Source organism: Centruroides sculpturatus, unplaced genomic scaffold (assembly GCF_000671375.1).
Source record: "Centruroides sculpturatus isolate CEXI.00-Female unplaced genomic scaffold, Cexi_2.0 scaffold611, whole genome shotgun sequence".
NCBI classification, from domain to species: Eukaryota; Metazoa; Arthropoda; class Arachnida; order Scorpiones; family Buthidae; genus Centruroides; species Centruroides sculpturatus.
This window is the reverse complement of record NW_019384768.1, coordinates 431,435-445,449: the sequence shown is the minus strand read 5'-3', so window position 1 is coordinate 445,449 and position 14,015 is coordinate 431,435. Positions and strand designations below refer to the sequence as shown.

The 14,015-nt window shown below is 32.9% G+C and overlaps 1 protein-coding gene across 1 annotated transcript in view; it reads left to right on the top strand.

Moving 5' to 3' along the window:
* Window positions 1–377: 377 nt before the first annotated feature.
* LOC111628940 overlaps window positions 378–14,015 on the top strand; it is a 21,560-nt gene continuing 7,922 nt past the window's right edge. Inside the window, exons 1-2 of the mRNA XM_023372798.1 lie at window positions 378–572; window positions 4,914–5,054. Of these exons, the coding sequence (XP_023228566.1) occupies window positions 378–572; window positions 4,914–5,054 (336 nt within the window). The remainder of the gene's footprint in view (window positions 573–4,913; window positions 5,055–14,015) is intronic.

The window sequence follows — 14,015 nt, the reverse complement described above, 5'->3', positions numbered from 1 at the left end:
AAAGCAAAAAAACCATTTACAATAGCCGAAGAATTATTATTTCCATGTTTAATATTTGTAAAGAACTATTTGAACCATTTGTGTCAAACAAAATTAAGGAAATACCTATGCCAAACGATACAATTTGTAATAGGACTATATTGATAGCTAATGATATTCAGGAGCAGTTAACTATCAACATTAAAAATTCTCCTTGGTTTTCATTGCAAATCGATGAATCTACAGATATTGCTAACAGGAGCATCTGCTTAGGATACGTGCGATTTATTGATTATATAAAAATGGATATATCTGAAGAATTTTTTTTTGCATAGATTTAGAAACAGATACAACAGGTGAGAATATATTTAACAAAATTGATTCATTTCTGAATACTAATGGCTTACTCTGGAAAAACTGTGTTGGAATTTGTACAGATGGTGCTGCCTCTGACTGGTTGTTATAAGGGCGTTACATCAAGAATAAAACATATCGCGCATGAAAATATAATAACTACTCATTGTTTCATTCATAAAGAACAATTGGCTTCCAAAGGAATGAGTACAGAATTGAACGAAGTTATGATGATTTCAGTAAAACTTATAAATTTCATAAAAGGAAATGCATTAATTCAAGGTTATTTTCAATTTTTTGTAAAGAAGTTGGTGCAAATAATACTTCTCTCCTGTTTCACACGGAAGTGAGATGGCTCTCACGAGGAAAAATCTTTAATCGTTTATTTGAATTGAAACTGGAAGTTAAACTTTTTTAAAAAATAAAAAAACCAGTCTATCAAGCTATCTTGATGACAATAATTGGGTTGCTAAACTGTCGTATCTGGCGGATATTTTTACAATTCTAAATCAGTTGAATCTATCTATGCAAGGATCTCAATCTCATATTTTTAATATGTATAACAAAATTGAGGCTATGAAAATGAAATTACAAAGATGGATCCAAAGAATAGATTCAAATATAAATAAAATGTTTCCATTCTATTCACAATTAATCTCTGATTCAAAATTTCAATTTGAGAAACAAAATGTAAATTTCTTAATTAAATGTCATCTCTTAAAATTAATTGATAAATTTGATAAATATTTTCCTAATGATNAGATATCTAGTCTTACAGTTCAAAAATAATGTTCTTTAGGTGAACTAAATAAAGAACATTATTTTTGAACTGTAAGACTAAATATCTGCATCCATAATTTTCCAGTATAATAAGTCCTGTTAATATATAGAAAGTACTAGTATACAAAATAAATTATAAACTGATGTATTTGACTTTGCTGGGGAGAGAGAGGTGTGCCTTGCATACTCCCGTAAATTCGCCATTGGCTATGCATAAACTTTACTGTTGAAAACATGAAGAGGAGACTACTAGAACATATATCTTTATTTCAGTAATTAAGTTAAAAAAACTTACTTTACTGTGAGCTCCAAATTCTGTCTATATAGATTTTCACTCCGAGCCTTTGTATGTNGGATGCAGGAATGAACACAGTATACTTCATGTAATTTTTTATTACCTGATGTATTCGACTTTGCTGGGGGGGAGAGAGAGGTGTGCCTTGCATACTCCCGTAAATTTGCCATTGGCTATGCATAAACTTTACTGTTAAAAACATGAAGAGGAGACTCTACTAAAACATATATCTTTATTTCAGTAATTAAGTTAAAAAACTTGCTTTACTGTGAGCTCCAAATTGTGTCTATATAGATTTTCACTCCGAGCCTTTGTATGTTAAAACTATTTTAAAATTTACCATTGGCTATGCATAAACTTTACTGTTAAAAACATGAAGAGGAGACTCTACTAGAACATATATCTTTATTTCAGTAATTAAGTTAAAAAACTTACTTTACNTTAAAAAATAAAGCAATAATAAAAAAATCAATTTATTATAGATAATTTAAAAATAAATTATTATTTAAATAAATGGGGGTCACAAAAAAATTGTGAAATATTTGGTGGGCCGCAAGTATAAAAAAGTTAAGAACCACTGTTTTATAGGTCGATGCGCGTTTCGGGCATAAGCTGCTCATCCGTCGGCACGACTTCCGGGATTTCTTGTAGGTGGTGTTAACACGTATACATTCCGTTTAAAATTACTTACTTACAGTTAAAATACCATTATAGTTTAAAATATATTCATAATTAAAAGTAGTATTACAGTTAAGGTTTCTTGACTTAAAAGTATGTGCTAGAAGATGTTCGATGTTAAGTCAAGAAACCTTAACTGTAATACTACTTTTAATTATGAATATATTTTAAACTATAATGGTATTTTAACTGTAAGTAAGTAATTTTAAACGGAATGTATACGTGTTAACACCACCTACAAGAAATCTCGGAAGTCGTGCCGACGGATGAGAAGCTTATGCCCGAAACGCGCATCGACCTATAGGATATTCCGAATAAAGATGATATGGAAATCCCCAGTGTCTAACTATGCACCAAAGTCGTGACGATAAAAACGATATATTTTCATTGATTTCATCTTTCATTTTAAGAAATATTATTATTTCCATAAAAGCAGACAGCCCTTCAGGACATTGGCAATACAACCAACGAACTTCCGTGTAATAAGGAAGATCTACGAAAACGGATTCTAAATCTTTAAGAAACGAAATAAATTGGCCATGGTTAACAGCTCTCGGTCGAATAAATTGACTGTCTTTCTAACTGTTTTAAATACTTCGTCCATTTTTAATAATCTTAAACACAGAATTTGTTGATGAATAAGGCAATGGATAGCCCTGATTTTCGGTTTATCTAGATCAGTGTTTCTCAACTTCTAACGAATCGTTGTTCCCTTCAACTTAGTATCGCCCCCTTCACTACAAAATTCCGATACCAACGGAAAAGGCTAATGACAAATTCGTACAGCATTGAATAGACTAGTTACTAGTATAATGTTATTTGTTTAATTATTGTACGATATAACGAATAAAATATCTAATTATTCTTAATATAATGTTTTACTATAACGCNAATTTTTTATTCATCTGTATTAATTTTTTAAAATTAATACAAATGAATTAATACATGAATTAATACATATTTTAAAATTCAATTGCTTTGAAATTTTTGTCTGATGATTTATGTAATAATACTCTAAATCAGTGTTTCTCAACCTCTAACGAATCGTTGCCCCCTTCAACGTAGTATCGCCCCCTTCACTACAAAATTTCGATACCGAGGGACAAGGCTAACAACAAATTCGTACAGCATTGAATAGACTAGTTACTAGTATAATGTTATTTGTTTAATTATTGTATGATATAACGAATAAAATATCTAATTATTCTTAATATAATGTTTTACTATATCGCCCGAAAATTGTTTTTTGCCCCCCAAAATATAAATTGTTGCTNGCCGGAAAAGTAAAAATTATCGAATACATATTTATATATTACTTAGAGGAGTCTTATTATATTATATTATATATTCAACGTAAGAATTATTATATCAGTAAGAAAAGCAAAAATATAGAACCTTACCTACTGAGAATCTTCCGTTTCTTGTTTTAGGGCATACGTATTTGCTATTGTGCTTCTCACCTGGAGGCCGAGGGACCCAAACTGTGCCACTCTCATCGCTTGAAAAAATTTTTTCGTCGGAAAACCTCACAGTTTCCCATTCTTTCGTCCAATGGAGATGCTGGTAGGCAAAGCCAAAACGGTCGACCATGTTGCTGTTATTTAGGATTTGTTTTGGGGCAGCCCTTCTGCCCGGTAAATTGAACTCCCTTAGTCTAATAATATAATAAAATATTCTTAATAAAGTTTTATTTATAAGTTNTTGAAGTTCATCTTGTCATTATACAAGAAGTAATTCACGTAAAATATGAACGAATAACGAAACACGTTAAATGCAATAACGTAACTTATGTTTTGGAATGGAGCATTATTTGTTTGCGTAATGAGGACGCAAAAAAATTTCGTAAAAATTTTGAATTCAATTGTAATACAATTTTTAAAAGAAATATATTGCTTTTAATTAATAATTAATTGCTTTAAATATTTGTACAAGGTTGTACAAGTGTACATGACACTCATTTTTTTTTCTTTTAAAACTAAAAATTTTATTGTCATTGTAACAAAATTGTCATTTCTGTTATACAAAACAAATATGAAGCTAGGTTGGTTCAGTGGTTTCAATCTGACAGCTTTGGCTGACCCAAACATTTGGTAACCCTGAAATTTGTATGTATTAATGAGGTAGATCTTAATAAATGGAAATCTTGTTTAAGTCAGTTTCATTGATGTCATTGTTCATCAGAGTTCACAACATCAAAGTGAATTGGAAATGAAAACCAACATTTCTATACTACTGTTAAATGTACAACGCGAGAGGGAAAACACACACGTGCTAACCAATTAAAAAAATTTAATTTCACAATAAAATAGATATATACAGATTCCCGCTGTTCCTTTTACACGTTTCCAACTATCCTCGGTGATCGGATGTAACAGTAGTCCAGTAGTTAACTCCCGTTGTAACTACCGCCCGACAATTATACTTATCTAACGCGTGCAAATCTTAATCTAACTTAAAACCAGGGCTGTGGAGTCGGAGTCGTGGAGTTTGTGTTTTAGACTCCTTTTTACTTACGAACTTGTTATGTATATAAAACNTAATTATCTGAGTTAAAAAAAAAGCCAGTTAAAAAAACAATTAGGTCTACTGTAACTGTTCATTGTGGCTATCACTATAAATCGTTATTCTGTAAACAAAAGTATATTTTACGAACAACGTTTTACTTAACACATGGATATTACTGATGAATGACCCACTTAACATTTCAGGATTTGGTCACTTTATTTATGATTAAAGAATGACAACATAAATCATTTATTGTTACTGCCATTTAATAATTTATACAAACATGAAAATTTTAATTATTTTCAATTGTTATAATTTTCAGGTGGTACTTAACTCCCTCCACAAATACAAAACAAAAATCGTAATTGATGAAATACGACCGGGATGTGCTAACAGAGCAGTAGCTACGATTGATTTTCCTATTACTTCATTTTATGCTGTTACTGCATACCAAAGTGATGAGGTAAAAAAACTAATCGGTGAAAACCTAAATACACACATTTTCGAGATGATAAACAATTGCAGTGATTTATAATCTACCTCGCAGCTAAAAGAATTTATACTGTGGCAGAAGAAAAGCATTTCTTGTCAACAGCCACTTGATCAATAAGTATTTACTTTATCATTCTGCGCAATGGCGGATTCAAAAATCTCTTTAGAGGAGGGTGCAGAAATGAACACAGTATACTTCATGTAATTTTTTATTACCTGATGTATTTGACTTTGCTAAAGGGGAGAGAGAGGTGTGCCTTGCATACTCCCGTAAATTCGCCATTGGCTATGCATAAACTTTACTGTTGAAAACATGAAGAAAAAACTATTAGAACATATATCTATATTTCAGTAATTAAGTTAAAAAACTTACTTTACTGTGAGCTCCAAATTGTGTCTATATAGATTTTCACTCCGAGCCTTTGTATGGTAAACTATTTTAAAATTCAATATATATATAATTTTTTTGCTTACAGGTTAAAAAATTAAAAATCAAACATAATCCTCATGCGAAATCCTTCAATGACCCACGAAGAAGGTAATGTTTTTTTACAAGTTTTAAATATAAATTTTAATACAATTTAAAATTTCATTTATAAAGTTTTAATTTTTAATATAATAGAGCCTGGGAAGCCTATTCCTACCAAAATGATACCGGTATGCCATGTAAGTAAAGACTAATATTTCTATTAGGTTTTATTAATTGAGAAATTAATTTAAATATTANCAGAATGGGTAAAGTTTAAGAAACGAAATGTGGCACTGTAGCTTGCGTATAAAGGGACATTAATACTATTAAATTTTGGTTCCTAATTAAAGGTCGACAGGGTGAAGACATAAAAGTGGTCATGTGTCATATCTCTTAAAGTGAATATTTTACTCGTTATTAACGTTCAAAATTTAAAAAAATAAATAAATAAAACTCGTCTCTACTCTCAAAGTAAGCTTTTTTGCCATTTTATAATAGTATAGTAAGACCCGTTAAGATGTTCCGCCTAAAATGTTAGTTAGAATGTATATGGGGACATGATTTAGTTCAACCACTTTGACGCATAATAATTAACTCCTGTGTACTCCGATTCCAACCACTCTGACCACAGAAATTATTAGGCTTCAAACAGAGTGAACAAAATCATGCCCCCACACAGTAACATCCANGCCTAAAATGTTAGAATGTATATGGGGACATGATTTAGTTCAACCACTTTGACGCATAATAACTAACTCCTGTGTACTCCGATTCCAACCACTCTGACCACAGAAATTATTAGGCTTCAAACAGAGTGAACAAAATCATGCCCCCACACAGTAACATCCACACACAGAAAAAAAACCTCGAATCTTTTGCATCTCAAAATTTCAAGGTGTCCTGAGTCCAAAAATGTAAAAATTTGGGTCATTTTATGACCGAGCGCTACACTTTTTCTCTGTTATATACAACAGCCGGAAAAGTAAAAATTATCGAATACATATTTATATATTACTTAGAGGAGTCTTATAGCTTTGGAATAAAAAGGTTTTACGTTCTATCTTTATTAGAACTCTATTTATTGAATCTTATTCTGAGGTCACATGATGACATCAGAATTTCCTGGTCTCTTTCGGTAACAAGTCCGCCCCTGGTCGGAGTCGGATGGTAAGGAAAAGTCGGAGTCGGTAGATTTTTACGCGACTCCACAGCCCTGCTTAAAACTAATAGAGAGAGGATAGGAAGGGAAATGAGAAGGGTTATAGGATAGATGGGTACCCAAAATTCCGGCAATGGTTCTCCACAGTTCCTCATCTCGGTTTCCCAAGCTTATACGTTCTCCTCTTAAAACAAACTGGCCTTTTCTGAGGGTTCGCCTCCAGATCTGTTGATTGGATTCTCTTCACGATCTCTTCCTTAAGGTCCTCTTCTGCAGCGCTCGCCAATCTCCAACTCACGAGTCTGCTGCCACACGTCTGTATTTGTTCGAGTCCGGCACAAGAATGTCAATTGTTTCTCCCCTACCTCTTGGTGGGATAGGGGTAAGTCCTCAGTAAGTCCGAGACAAAAGAACAAAGAAAATTGGAAGGATAATTTTATAGAAATAGAATATAAATTAAACTAAAACTATACAAAATACTGTAATATAAAAAATCAAGGCATACAGCCACACTACACTGCTCAGGCATTTAAAATGAGTAGCAACCTAATTTACAGAAAGCACTACAGAAGTCAGTATAATAGCTTGATGTTTTCTTATTTTGCTTTGAAAGTTATCAATTGGTAGTTTAAGAGATGCATTACATTTTTTTTTATTTTATTAATTTGATAAATCATTAGTAAGATCTTTGTAAGTTATCAAATTAATAAAATAAAGTAATTTATTTCTTTACACACACATTTAATTCGGATGCAAGTTATTGTTATCAGACTCAATCCTCATATATGACATATGAATCATCATATCAAAGGTCAAACCAATCATATCAGACGTCACGTCAAACACCATATCAGTTAGAGATGTGGAGATATGAAAACTCCACGTAGTAATCCTCAAGAATACTGGTAATAATGTACATTTGTTGAAAATTTCCAAGTTTTTGTATTAAGCATACTACGCTATTTTTTTTTTGCTATGTATACTTACAAAAATTAAATATTTAAATTTAAAGTAATAAAATCANAGTAATCCTCAAGAATACTGGTAATAATGTACATTTGTTGAAAATTTCCAAGTTTTTGTATTAAGCATACTACGCTATATTTTTCTTTTGCTATGTATACTTACAAAAATTAAATATTTAAATTTAAAGTAATAAAATCAGAATTTTATGTTTAAAGTTTGGAAAAGATTTAATCTTTGTTGAACACTATTGCATCTGAAGAGTTATAGGACATTCCTTTACAAAAAACTCATGCAGGAATTGATACTTCACAAGATAATTGCTCTAAAGTTGACTCTATTGTCATAGATTTTGATTAATTGTTAGGAGAAATTTCATAATCTAGATAATAGTAATGTATACAGTTTATTTATTAAATAATGTTTAAGTTAGCATTCAGCATCACCCCTTTACTAAATAGGTCAGCAATGTACTTCACATCATGTATTTTTAGTCCTTTTATGGAAATAGAAAAAAAAACAAATTTTAAATACTTTTACAAACGTCGATAAAATTTAAACATCCTAATCATTCAATGTTGCAGGAAGCAAGTTTTTGAGTGCTTTGCCATTTTCCAGGAGCAATTCTTCACATTTTTATATTCATATTTGGATGACCAACAATTTTGGCAAGATGCAAATGGTGCTTGACAGAGATAAATGAAAATTTTAACAAGATTTTATATCAAAAGCATTTTTAAAATCACAGTCCTAACTCTTAACTCTAAATTATTTATTTTTAAATGTCTTTTCAATTTAATTTCTGATAATCCTAGCTGTTGCTTTAATTCTAGTCATCCTATAACAATACAGTATGAGATTGATAAGAGAATCTAGAGTATTTCTCAATAACTTGTTAATAGTAATCCTTCCACAGATGTGGTTTCCCATCTTTTGCAAAAGAAAGAAATCCGGGAAAATTTTCATTTCTAGATTTAGACATCTCCAGGTCACAGGAGGGGTTGGTTATCTCCGTTTTCCACAAATTCGCTTGTAATTTCTGCCACAGCATTCCAACCTCCGCAATACGTTGAGGTTCCAGAACGGGTCGAAACTAAAATTTAATCTTGACAATAGTGTTTCGCTTTTAACATGTAAAGTCGGACCAAAGGTCATGTTACTTTTACTTATGTAAGGGAGAGGAGAGAAAAAAACCTAAAACAAATGCGAAGACAAATGACATAACGGATCAGGTGGAATGTCCGCCGGAGAAGATAAACTCTGACACGAGGTTAAAAAAGTCGAAAAAGGGGAAAGATTTGTCGGTTAGAAAAACATCACGTGCAATAATTAAAATCTAAAAATTGACAGAAATTAGAAACAACGAGCTAAATTATTAGTGCACGGCTTATACAGTACTCATCACTGAACGTAGACCAGACCGCAGTTAACGTGCCATTCATTAGATGGGTTTAAAAAACGCAGCTTTGATTCATTGCGTGAATGTTTTACATAATTTAAAACAAATATACAGTAATTAATCTTTACTTTTGCTAAATATAAACTTGATATCTTGCAATTTTAACAAAATTGAGCCAGTCAAACTTGAGTCACAGGCATCAAAAAAACAGACCGCTGCCTCACCCCTGTCAATGAACATAGACCAGCCGATAATTTGCATTTAAATAATGTTATAATTGCAGTATTTCTGAAACAACTGATTATTTTGGCCTCATTTTAGCTTGCAGTGATCCTGTGAAGTGCTTTTTTAGTTTTATTTACGAACCTTTGCATTTTATCTACAATAGCCAGAGGAAAAGTTGTTTCAGAAGTTTTAAGGAATGCTAAACACAGTCGTGGCATGTCTGAGACAGCTATTAGTAAAGAACTAATGCTAAGCAAGACAACAGCGCACCAGATTACTAGCATCCCCCTTCGCGGCCTCGCCCGCTCTTATATATTCAAGTTGTTCAAGAACAATTTTCCCCGCAGCAAAGCAGAGTTCAGGAGTTTCATCATACCATTTTGATTATTTTACCTCTTTTATATCCAAATACAGTACGCCCCCATAATACGGTACATACGTTGTGTTTTATGAAGTTCATGTTATACGAGTCCTTAAATACATAAGCCCGGCACATGTGCAGTTTACGGACTACGGCTGTTTGAAAGGTTTTTTTCCATAAAATTAATCGATTCTAGACTAATTCGACTCAACATTTCCAAAGAACATAATTTTTTGGGAATAATCCGTATAAACTATGCTATAAACAAAAAATTGTAGGATTACTTACTGAGTGTGCACCGTTCGACGACGCCACTGCTTAAGCTTGTTTTCGTCGCGGAACGGCGCATCGAACGGCGGGCGTGTTTCCTGATAAATTATTTTTCTGCGAAAAATTTGCTGAACTTTGGAGACATCATTAATATAAATATAATTTTTATGGCCGTTAAATAATAAATGGTTTTAGTAGATCCGCTGCTCGTTTAAACTCAAACTGTTTATGCAATATTGTTATGTAGTTTTCGTAATTAGTATAGGTATTACGACTAGCAGCTTACTTGCTTGATCAGTTTAATTATGGATACTGTAAAACGACTAGCAGCTTACTTGCTTGATCAGTTTAATTATGGATACTGTAAAACGACTAGCAGCTTACTTGCTTGATCAGTTTAATTATGGATACTGTAAAACGACTAGCAGCTTACTTGCTTGATCAGTTTAATTATGGATACTGTAAAACGACTAGCAGCTTACTTGCTTGATCAGTTTAATTATGGATACTGTAAAACGACTAGCAGCTTACTTGCTTGATCAGTTTAATTATGGATACTGTAAAACGACTAGCAGCTTACTTGCTTGATCAGTTTAATTATGGATACTGTAAAACGACTAGCAGCTTACTTGCTTGATCAGTTTAATTATGGATACTGTAAAACGACTAGCAGCTTACTTGCTTGATCAGTTTAATTATGGATACTGTAAAACGACTAGCAGCTTACTTGCTTGATCAGTTTAATTATGGATACTGTAAAACGACTAGCAGCTTACTTGCTTGATCAGTTTAATTATGGATACTGTAAAACGACTAGCAGCTTACTTGCTTGATCAGTTTAATTATGGATACTGTAAAACGACTAGCAGCTTACTTGCTTGATCAGTTTAATTATGGATACTGTAAAACGACTAGCAGCTTACTTGCTTGATCAGTTTAATTATGGATACTGTAAAACGACTAGCAGCTTACTTGCTTGATCAGTTTAATTATGGATACTGTAAAACGACTAGCAGCTTACTTGCTTGATCAGTTTAATTATGGATACTGTAAAACGACTAGCAGCTTACTTGCTTGATCAGTTTAATTATGGATACTGTAAAACGACTAGCAGCTTACTTGCTTGATCAGTTTAATTATGGATACTGTAAAACGACTAGCAGCTTACTTGCTTGATCAGTTTAATTATGGATACTGTAAAACGACTAGCAGCTTACTTGCTTGATCAGTTTAATTATGGATACTGTAAAACGACTAGCAGCTTACTTGCTTGATCAGTTTAATTATGGATACTGTAAAACGACTAGCAGCTTACTTGCTTGATCAGTTTAATTATGGATACTGTAAAACGACTAGCAGCTTACTTGCTTGATCAGTTTAATTATGGATACTGTAAAACGACTAGCAGCTTACTTGCTTGATCAGTTTAATTATGGATACTGTAAAACGACTAGCAGCTTACTTGCTTGATCAGTTTAATTATGGATACTGTAAAACGACTAGCAGCTTACTTGCTTGATCAGTTTAATTATGGATACTGTAAAACGACTAGCAGCTTACTTGCTTGATCAGTTTAATTATGGATACTGTAAAACGACTAGCAGCTTACTTGCTTGATCAGTTTAATTATGGATACTGTAAAACGACTAGCAGCTTACTTGCTTGATCAGTTTAATTATGGATACTGTAAAACGACTAGCAGCTTACTTGCTTGATCAGTTTAATTATGGATACTGTAAAACGACTAGCAGCTTACTTGCTTGATCAGTTTAATTATGGATACTGTAAAACGACTAGCAGCTTACTTGCTTGATCAGTTTAATTATGGATACTGTAAAACGACTAGCAGCTTACTTGCTTGATCAGTTTAATTATGGATACTGTAAAACGACTAGCAGCTTACTTGCTTGATCAGTTTAATTATGGATACTGTAAAACGACTAGCAGCTTACTTGCTTGATCAGTTTAATTATGGATACTGTAAAACGACTAGCAGCTTACTTGCTTGATCAGTTTAATTATGGATACTGTAAAACGACTAGCAGCTTTCTTGAGCAGCTCAGTGATGGAAAGATTCGACCAATCCTGTCGCGACACGAGTTAGCGATGACGTTTTATGGTATTTTACGAGTTCCTTTTAGCGTCTTTATACGAATACGGTTGCAATTTTTTCGCCGCTATATACAAATCCGCATTATATGAACCCGTTTTATAGGGGTGTACTGTAGAGTACTCATTTTCAGGATGATAAAAGCTGATTTGAAACCTAAAAAATTGAGCCGAACGAATTCGTTGCTCTTCCAGTCTTTGCCACACCGCTCTGCTGTAGATTCACGTTGTCTACAATTACGAACAACTGACAATAATTAATTAGCAAAATCTTCGAGGAATTAAAAAAGTGACGTCATCACGCTAGATGGCAGTATGTGTACGGCTTTTCGAATCGTTACGCATTAATTTCTGCAGGTAATTGTACAAAATATTCGAAATATTGATAGTTATTGGATTTATCTCAAGTGAATATTTTTAAGATTGATTGATAAATAATGTCAAGAGCACGAAAAGGAAGAAAAAGTTCTAGAGCTATTATTATTCAAATATAATAGTAAACTTTAACAATAGACTTTTCTTTTAGACAGAAAGTACTAATTCGTGTGTCGCCATCTAGTGAAGAAAGAGAAATAGACAGACAAAAATTCGTTGCAGTTTTATTTAATTAATAAAAAATCTGTAGGTTTAATCAGTGGTAAATATTCCGGGGATCATGAAGATGCTACAGTTAAAATTTCGTAATGATTGGTTCAGTAGCTTTCAGTGTCACAAACGAAAAATACCGATTTAGGAAATTGGCCTATCCCTATCTATAAAACGGGAGGAACCTAACGGGGGGGATATCTGAACTGCGCGACTCACAACATATAAGGAAAAGAGTTGCCTTTGTCTTCTTGTTCCTTCCTTTGGTCCTTCACTAGATCGGTTGTCTCTTTTTAAACTCGTAAAATACCATAAAACGTCATCGCTAACTCGTGTCGCGACAGGATTGGTCGAATCTTTCCATCACTGAGCTGCTCAAGAAAGCTGCTAGTCGTTTTACAGTATCCATAATTAAACTGATCAAGCAATCTCCTGTCCAGCCAGTCTCAATCCTCTCTCACTATTCCGATTCTTTTCACGTTTTCAATTCAGTCTCACTCCTTCAAATCTTTTTCACGCTCTGATTCTATCTTTTTTCTGCATTCCTTTCATCACTTCTTTTTATCTTCTTTAGCTGTTGACCAATCATGCTTTAGTTCCAGAGGAAGATGAGGTAATTTGTAAAATGCATGAATGATCATCTATTGGTCCTCCTCCTCTCTTGTCAATCAAGAATGATATGTGTCCATGTGACATGGACAGCATACCATCAGTCATATAACACCGTCGAAAAGGGATGGAAACGACGAGCATTCCCTCATCTTTTCCTTCGCATGTTGTGAAATTTATAACGATTAATTGATAAATTTTTTGTTCTGATTTGTTTCTCTAAATTATGCTAAGTCGATATTACAAAAATTTTGGAAAGGGGGTCCCTAAAATTGGAAAAATAGGCGAAATTCTTTTACACCTTTACTTGATAAATAAGCAATTTCGGTGTCACGTTTACGTACACATCTCTTCGAGATGTGGGTCTAAAGGACGTCTTATATACATAGCTAGCTAACAGTTCCTTAGACAAAACAAAGGATATAAAATAAACAAACAGTTTAAAATACCAAAAAAAATCTGATTAATTAAATAATACATTATTAGAAAAGGAATTAAAATAAAGTACAGTGGTGCCTCGTACAACGTACTTAATCCGTTCCAGGTGCACGTCCGTTAAGTGAAACGTCCGTTATACGAAACGCATTTTCCCATAGAAATACATGTTAAAACATATAATTCGTTCCGCAGCATAAAATAACCGTACTGTACCATAAAAAATGAAAATGGAGCAGACACCAATTATGCCGGGTAGTCAGATGTTGTGAGGAGGAGGTGGAAGAACACTTTCTTTACACATTCATACAGATACAGACTTTTTACACATTGCAGCGGGTCTTTTTT